We start from the raw sequence: 8,923 nt of genomic DNA on the forward strand, positions 1-8,923 counted from the left end.
ATTTCCAGGTCAGGATTTGCCATTGCAGCCTTCTTTGCTGCTGTCTAAGAGAGACTGCATGCTGCTCCTCAGGGTCTAATCCAGTCTGGAGTGTTGGTGGGGAAGGTATATGGGAGCAAGCTGATGGCCCAGAGAAGCCAGGGAGATCCTCTTGCTCTGTCAGACATGCTGTCACCAGTTATGAATGATTTCAAAAATCAAGGGTGGGGAGGGCAGGGACAAGGATCCATGTAGAATATTTCAAGAAGGAGTAGTGATAGGGAACAAACAGATGCGAGTGATGGGAACATGAGGTTAAGGAAAAAATTCTAAACCATGGGTCCACTGTGCTCACCCCTACATGTTCTTTTTTTTTTTTTTCCAAGAAGCAATCTACCTGCAGCCCTGCCTGGGTTAAGTGGACAGGATATATCACATTCCTCAGCAGACTATCTGTTATCTATAGGAGAAATGCAGGCCTGAAATAATGTCAATAGCAGGAATCCAAATTTCTCTAAAGGAGGAGACTTTTGTGACCTTTTTCACAGATGAGATTCTGGAATTCAGGGAGATAAGGATAATTACCCCTAACCATAAAAGCTATAGGAATTTATGTTTAAGAATTCAAATTAGAATCAGTCAACATGGACCAAAGTGACCTAGAGTTATCATGGCAGTGGGGACTTAAAATCTGGTATCATAATGCTGTTAGTCAAAAGTCAAGTTGGACCTGGGTAGAACTCTCTGGAAACTTCTCAGGAACCCCCAATAAAGCTGGAGTGCAAGAGAGGCACACTGTCCCTCTCCTCTCTGAGAAAATCCACTCTCTCCCTTGAAAGTGTCCCTCTTTCCCCTTTCCCATCTCTTCTAATAAACTCATCATCTGTTACTTTAAGTGATGTGTCTGAAATCTTTCTGAATTGACTACAAGAATTGGGTTTTTCCAGGTGCGTTGGTGCATGCCTATAATCCTAACAGTTTGGGAGGCTGAGACAGGAGAATTGCGAGTTCAAAGCTAGCTTCAGCAATTGTGAGGCACTAAGCAACTCAGTGAGACCCTGTCTCTAAATAAAATACAAAATAGGGCTGGGGATGTGGCTTGGTGGTCGAGTGCCCCTGAGTCCAATCCCTGGTACAAAAAAAAAAAAAAAAAAGAATTGGTTTTTGAAAGAGTGTCTTCAGGCTGCCTCAGTTTCCCAGACATCTCATAATAGTAGGATCAATAATTTAGGAGGCCTCAGGTTGAGCTGGCAGTTTTGAACCTCACCAGGAATCAGTTAGAGCATGGGGTTTAATAGTTTGAGTTTTGCACGGTACTTCAGAGTTTATGAAATGATTCTATTATCATACTTCAATGATTCATTAAATAAATCAGCATCCATTGAGTGTTATAGGGAGTGATGGGGACTGAGCCTTTTCCTGTGTTCAGGTTGCTAACAGTTTATAAGTAGATCGAGATGAAAAGAAGAGTCCATTTGCCTGGGAAAGCAGCAGGGAATGGGTGGCCTTTTAACCTAGTGTTCCACAGGAAAGGCCTCTTGGCCCACTTGGGCAGAGAGGGATCTGGGTGTTACTAAGCGATGGGAGTGGTGTACACACCCAGGATGGGTGGGCCACCTGAGCCCCAGAGCTGCCTGCCACCACAAACAAAGGGGTCATCTGCAGCACCCTGCACACCATTCCCTACCCTAAGCTCTGCAACCTGTGCAACCTTAAAAGTGTCTGCACCTCCAGCAGGGTGACCTTGGTCAACTGTGCAGACTGGCACATCCACGTGGCTGTGAAGCTCCCGCTCAGCCACACCTTGCTGCCCCACAGTGAAAGAAAAGTCTTCAGAGAAGCTGGTATTTTGCACAAATCTAGATTTAGTTAAGTTCTTCCAATTAGGGGAATTTGCAATAAGCCAGAATTTTGGGAAATAGTTACATGACAAATAGATCATTAAATGAACTCCTACATAGGAAAACTGAACATCCTGATGTTGTGAGGCTGTTAAGATGTCATATCCTACATGAAGTTGCACTTACTGTAAGTTAGAGCAATATGAATTCTCCACTTTATCATGACTTGAAGACTCAATATATCTTGTTGGGTAATGAATTTCATATTAAGATTGCAGTTTTATCAAAATGGCATATGATGTTTCTCTCACAATTATGAAGTAGCAAATTTCCCCAGAGGAAAATTTGGAGAAACAATTATGCCACCTGAAAAGCACAAACCTGAACAAAAAAATCATGGGCCAGTGTCAAGCATGATACATATGATTCTGCAGTTATCCTATGAGAAGTGTTAGCCAGAAATCAGCCTTTTGAAGAAGTCACCACTCCTTTGCAGATTATGTAGTGAGTCTCAGGGACATCCACCTGATGCTGATGAAGAAAGTTTGCATTTGACAGTTATCATGATCTCTCTAATAGAAAGGGAATGGACACAAAATCCAGAAGAAATACCTTCTTTCCTAGCATGTTAATAGAATTTAGGCCAGTTCATTCATGGAGAACATTATGGAGATAACTTTTCTAACAAATTAACAAAGTTACAGAGTGCTTTGAGTGCTATTCACTTACATGACAAGGAGATGGAGTTATCTCTGAATGTATCTGTAAATCATGTCCACAGGGGGAATCATGTGGATCCTCTCAGCTCCATCAAAGCAGTGGTTCTCCTGGAACTCCAAGGTCCCTGTCAATTTCTCAAGAAAAAAGATTTTTTTTTTTAAATCTGGAAAAACTCCTGACTATTCTTCTATAAAGCTGCATCACTGTCCTATAAGTCACAGTTGGGGTAGTACTGTTTTTGCATCTCAAAGAGTTATATTCTGTGATCACAAGACCAGACCCTGCTCTTCAACAAATAATAAATCCATTCTTAGCTGAGGGATATTCAGAGTGTCTACAGCCTGGTGTAGCCCAACAATGGATCCAGAGCAAAAGGGAAGGCATTGTGAACCAAATGACTGAAGTCTGCCTTAATCAGTCACTATATGCCCTCCTGTTTGAGGACTTGATCACAAAAGAGGACTGTGTGCTTATAAGTACCAACCTTACAAGGACCTCAGAAATCAGTAATTATTGGACACCACTGCCATCCAAGGACAATTTGACAAAGTAATAGTGCAAAATTTGAATGATAAAAAACAAATGGGTCTTCAACCTTACCCAGAAATACTGGTGGTTTCTAGACCACCATCTTCAAATTTCCCTCAAAATAATAGTTGGTAAATAAGTCTTTTTCAAGAAGACAAGTCAGTTTCTTTTACAGGTCTGTTAACTTGATATTATTTTAACAAAATCCACAAGGATAGTACAAGTTTTACTGAAGATTTTTTTTTGGAGGGTAAATGTTAGTATCCTTCCATGATAATGCAGTATTTAAAAAATTACGTAAGTAAAAAAGTCTGCATTTTGCTACATGGTTAAAACAAAACCAAAGAAGCAGTTGGAGAAATGTTAAAATTCATTGCAAAAATGGATTGGTAGTGGCATCAAGGAGGGAGAAATGTGTTTTGGATATCAAATTTCAAGAAGGAATTCCTTGCGTTTCATCTTGAAGGGTGAATAGCCATTTGCCAGGACACGTTGAGTAAGATGTGTGTGGGGAATTTCTGGCAGAATAGAAAAGGCATGGAGATACAAGAAGTCTGCCTAAGTGGGTAGTTTCATTGGAAATGAACTTAGAAGAGGAGGCAGAGGTGGGCTACAGTGGGATGCACTGCTTTCCACAGTTGAATCACTCAGCACAAGAGCAAGTCTTGAGGGCTTGAGGGCTTAAAGATGAGAGGGTTGGTGGGAGGGAAGACGGGGTTCCTACACTTCCTCTGTAGCTCCTGTTGTTGATGAAATGTTGGAGGGTTGTTGCTCCTCACAGAGAGCTGGAGCTTCTGAAGGTTCTTGTGTGGAGGACGTGGAGATGGTAATTGCCAGGTTTCTGTTCTTGAGACTAAAAGGCTCAGGGGTTACTCCAGTTGAACTGGGTTAATTGGGCTGTGCAAAATAACCACACAAGAGACACAAATACCTTTTTCTTTGGGGTCGCTGTGATGACTCCTCTGACCTTAAGGATCCGCAGGAAGAGAGAGAGAGCACACACACGTGCTGACCCCTTTTATTGAGGAGAAGCTATTCAAATGAGGGAAGGGGTCAGGTTTCAGGGGGCTGAGTCTATCTTAACGATGTCCACTGTCAGCAGGTTGACTGACACCTGGGTAGGCCACACCCAAGGGCACAGTAAGAGAAGGGGACACACACAACTGTTATAGGGACGAGTGGGGGGTGCCCGTCAATCATACATAAACAAGATAATATCTATAAGCCAATTATCTTTTGCCTAATGTAACCACACTGTGAGGAAACTATAAATGCTTGTAGCATTTATATGATGGCATATGATGTTTCTCTCATAATTATGAAGTAGCAAATTTCAGTTGCAACTGAAGGCTATTCCAACAGGTAATGGTGTGTAAGAGGCTGATGGGCCAGGAAGGCATTATCTGGAATAGTCTGTCCTGTCACGTTAGTCTTAAGCTGCTTTTTCATCAGGGAGGACACCCAGAGAAGTGGAGTGGTGGAAACCTCTGCCATGGCCCTGGGGAAGATATGGAGGAGGTGGCATCAGCCACCTTGAAGGCTGAAGAGTGCTTCACTTTCACAAGTCCTGTTTCTGGATCCCTGGTTGGCTTTGGTTTTGTATCTTGCCTCCCAGGCCAGTGGATCTTCTGGAATCCTTGACCAGCTGTCTCCTAAAAAGTACCCAGAGGGCTGGGGATGTGGCTCAAGCGGTAGCGCGCTCGCCTGGTGTGCGTGCGGCCTGGGTTTGATCCTCAGCACCACATACCAACAAAGATGTTGTATCTGCCGAAAACTAAAAAATAAATATTAAAAAATTCTCTCTCTCTCTCTCTCTCTCTCTCTCTCTCTCTCTCTTAAAAAAAAAAAAAAGTACCCAGAGCCTGAGATTCCAGTGTGTTTCTTGGAGATGGGGCAGAGGATCTTCTGGCAAAAAGTTTTTCCTGAGGCCTAACCCCAGTCCTTGATGAACTCTACCACCTTCCCTGGTATCTTGGGAATGAGTGAGTCTTATGACCAGAACTCTCAGCTATTACTCCTAAAAGCTGAGAGTAGAGCAAATGTACTGTGAGTAGACTCAGACACACATGGAAGAAAATGCAACGGAAGGCCAGGAAGATTCCACAGGCTCGGGTGGGCCACTTAATTGGGTGTCAGGTTCATAGACATCTGCCTCCATGACTGATGCAGACCTCTCGCTACTTCTATAGCCATGGCAATCACCTGAGCAACCTAGAGGATGCTACGTGTTCTTTCTCAAAGTTGACAATCTTTTCCACTCTCCTTTGTCCTAATAACCCATGTTCTGACTGTGAATCTGGGGTATAGAACAGTAGGTAAGACATGGATTTATCTGTTTTAATTCCAGCATTTCCTGCCAGGAGGCCTTATTTCTTTGAGGTGCTGCATGGTTTCTGTTAGGCTGGGGTTTAGTCCAGCACTTGAAAGCCGGGGGCAAGAGCAGACAGTGAATGAGTAGAAGTCCCCTAATCCCTTCAGGTTTAGGTGGCCTGCCTCTTCACCAGGTGTCGTAGAGCCCCTGTCACCTCCTTGTTACGAAGGGTGTAGATGATGGGGTTGAGCATGGGTGTGATGACTGTGTAGAAGAGGCTGAGGACACGGTCTGTGGTGACAGAGGAGCCTGCCTGGGGCCGGATGTAGGTGATGCTGGCTGTTCCAAAGAAGAGTGAGACCACGAGCAGGTGGGAGGAGCAGGTAGAGAAGACCTTGCTACGACTCTGGGGAGAAGTCATTGCCAGGATGGCACTCAGGATGCGGACATAAGAGGTGACAATCAGAGAAAAGGGGACCATGATGAAGACCACAGTGGCGGTCATCACAGAGATTTCGCTCTTGTGCTTCCCAGCACTTGCCAGCCTCAGTACCGGCAGGATGTCACAGAGGAAGTGCGGGACAATTGGGTGGCTGGGGAAAGGCAGAGTGAAGATGAGGGAGGAATGAGTGGTGGCTGTGATGATGCCCATGACCCAGGAGGTGCCCACCATGGCCCTGCAGGCCGGCGGGCTCATGAGGGTGGAGTAGTGCAGGGGTCTGCAGATGGCTGCATATCGGTCATAGGCCATTGCCGTGAGCAGGCAGCACTCTGAGATGCCCAGGACAATGAAGACATACATCTGGGCTGCGCAAGCTTGGAAGGAAATGGCCCGAGGCTCTGGGGAGGCCAGATCAGCCAAGGTCCTGGGCACGATGTTGGTGGTGTAGAGGACCTCCACCATGGAGAGGTGGCCGAGGAAGAAGTACATGGGGGAGTGCAGGGCGGGGCTCGCCTGTGTGAGCAGGATGATCAGGGAGTTACCCAGCAAGGTGACCAGGTAGACCAGAAGCACCACACAGAACAGGGGGCCCTGCAGGGCCCTGAGGTCGGAGAACCCCAGAAGAAGGAATTCAGGCAGTGCAGTATGGTTTTCCTCGGTCATCGCTCCAGGCCAGAAGCTATGGTCCAGCCAGGAAAGAGAAGTTATTTAGAAACAACAACATTTCTGACATTCAGTAAAGCACTTTTCATACATTCCCTCTCAAAATCAAGTGACAGTGTGTTCCCTTTTTGGATGAACCATGGATCTCAGAGAAACATTGAGAGAGTGATGGGACTAGGACTTGAATCCAGGCCTCTTGATTACAAATTCTATGCACTTCCCACAGTTCTGCATGCTCTGTTTTTTTTTTTCCTTTGAAGACTCACTCCCATTTGGAGAGACCCCGTATCTGTCTGTATTTGGGATCTTTTTCCAGAACGAGGGATGAAGTAGATGCTGTGCTCTCAGCACTTTGTACCCTCCAGACTGAAACTACAGCCCAAAGCAAAGCAGGTCACACCAGGGGCTGTCCTAAGCTGGTGTCTAGTGGGCAGTCACCTGAGAGCTGAGGCTTTAGAATGGTGTGTGGTGATATGACTATTTGTGATCACACTGCCCAGTGGCGTCAAGCTTTGGGATTTTGGCACTTGCCCTGATTCCTTGGCTCTCCTCTTGTCTAGGCCCCTGTGATCAGCTGTCCCAGCTGTCCCAGCACACCCTGTACTCTTTAGAGTTCCTTCATTACCAGTGTTCCCTGCAGAGTTTCTACTCATTCTATTTAAATCTCACTCATTCTTCAGGCTGAAGCTCAAGTTCCACCTTCCAAGGCAGCTTTCAGTCATCTTCATGCTCAGAAATAATTGTCTATGGCATTTCAGGGTTGACCTCTAGGGTCATTTATGTCTACGTGACAATGCTTTGATCTTATCTCCAGTATTGAGAAAGGTGCTGTGCGGTGTCTGTGTGAACAGCTCAGTAATGGGGGAATTCACTACCTACCGAAGTGGCCTCTTCTAGCTTTGGCCTCTTCTGTTTGTTGGGAAAGTATTTATTATACTGGTCTTGGCTAAATGTTTAGTAGTTCACAGAATTTCTAACCCCTCTTGTACCAGCCAGTCCTTAAAGTATTTGAAGAAGGTGTCTTTATCCATACTCTCTTGAGACATTGCTTGTGCCTTGGTTCCAGCACTTCCTCATGTAAAGTTTCTACTATAAGATCCTGCAGGACAAGATGGGGATGTGGGGAGGGGGTTTGTCTGTTTTAGCAGTTGCTAATGTTTCTACTATGCTAAGAGCTGAACATTCATTATATCATTGGATCTTCACAATCATACTGTGGCATAGAGACTTTTATTTTCTCCATTTTGCAGATGAGGAAATGGAAGCCCAGATAGTGTAAGTAACTTTCTCTAGGTCAAATATTTTAGAAAGAGTTTGGGCTCAAATCTGGGTCTGTCTAACTTCAGGGATTTTTTTTTTTTTTGTGATACTGGAGGTTGAACCCTGGGGTGTGACCACTGAGCTGTGCCTCCAGCTCCTTTTAATTTTGAGACAGAGTTTTGCTAAATTGCTGAGGCTAGCCTTGAACTTGTGATTCTCCTGCCTTAGCCTCCTGAGTGACTAGAATTATGGGCATGGGCTACTGCACCAGCAGGGCCTGTGCTCTTACCTAAGTCATCCACTGTCTTGGAGGTTATTTTTATTTTTTAAATTTTTCTTGGAGGTTAGTTTAATCACCAGAACGACTAGCATGGTACTTAGAACATGCCAAGTCTTCCCTAAAAATTTATTAGGAGAATGAATGATTCCAGTTATAAAGACAGGGGAACTGATGAACAGAAAGATTAAATGATTTGCCTAAAGTTAGACACTAAGACAGGAAACTGAACTTCTGAAGAAGACCTGAGTCTCAAGATTTACTGAGCTTGCATCACCCACATTCACCACATACACGGAGTTTGTTCATCCATCTTCATATTCAGACAAGAGGGTCTCAAGCTTTCTGCCCATGGCTCATGGACCTAACCTTTGCCCCACCCTTACCTGCCCTGTCATCATATATATTTTTTAACCTATTGCCATTTACTCTAGCTCCCACTTAGAGATTGCTGGTGCTGGGAATTGTGCAGAATCTCAGCAAACTTTTCTTTTTTTTACGCTTTGATGCTATTTTATTGTATGTATATTTCACTCTTTCCTTTAATTCACTCTTGTGAAAATGAGCCCACTCCTGCAATAACAAACCCCTTTCTGTGATAATGACATCAATCCACTCATGAGAGCAGAACCTCGTGTCCTAATCATCTCTTTAAGGCCCAACTCTCAACATATGTCTTGGGGATTAAATTTCCAGCACATGAACTTTGGGAACATATTCAAATCATAGAAGATGCATATTCTACTAGGATTGCTATGAAAATTCTGTATTGGAATTTTTACAAAACAATTAGCAAAAGCCCAGCACTCAGTGAGTAACTGTTCAGGAAAGCCAGGCATGGTAGCACATGCCTGTAATCCCAGGACTCAGGAGGCTAAGGCAGGAGGATCGCAAGTTCGAGG

At 44.5% G+C, this 8,923-nt stretch overlaps 1 protein-coding gene and 1 pseudogene across 1 annotated transcript; one reads left to right on the forward strand and one right to left on the reverse strand.

Moving 5' to 3' along the window:
* Positions 1-1,741: 1,741 nt before the first annotated feature.
* Positions 1,742-3,203, forward strand: LOC113189619 (receptor-interacting serine/threonine-protein kinase 2 pseudogene; annotated as a pseudogene).
* Positions 3,204-5,548: 2,345 nt separating this feature from the next.
* Positions 5,549-6,484, reverse strand: Or10p1 (olfactory receptor family 10 subfamily P member 1). The gene has a single exon (XM_026398487.2). It carries the CDS (start codon positions 6,482-6,484, stop codon positions 5,549-5,551), a length of 936 nt encoding a protein of 311 aa, XP_026254272.2.
* Between the last annotated feature and the right edge of the window lie 2,439 nt (positions 6,485-8,923).

This window comes from Urocitellus parryii, chromosome 5 (genome assembly GCF_045843805.1).
Source record: "Urocitellus parryii isolate mUroPar1 chromosome 5, mUroPar1.hap1, whole genome shotgun sequence".
Taxonomy (NCBI): domain Eukaryota; kingdom Metazoa; phylum Chordata; class Mammalia; order Rodentia; family Sciuridae; genus Urocitellus; species Urocitellus parryii.

Excerpts from the sequence above, each read along its gene's own strand:
- Or10p1 (XM_026398487.2), bottom strand. The coding sequence starts at position 6,484 with ATGACCGAGGAAAACCATACTGCACTGCCTGAATTCCTTCTTCTGGGG.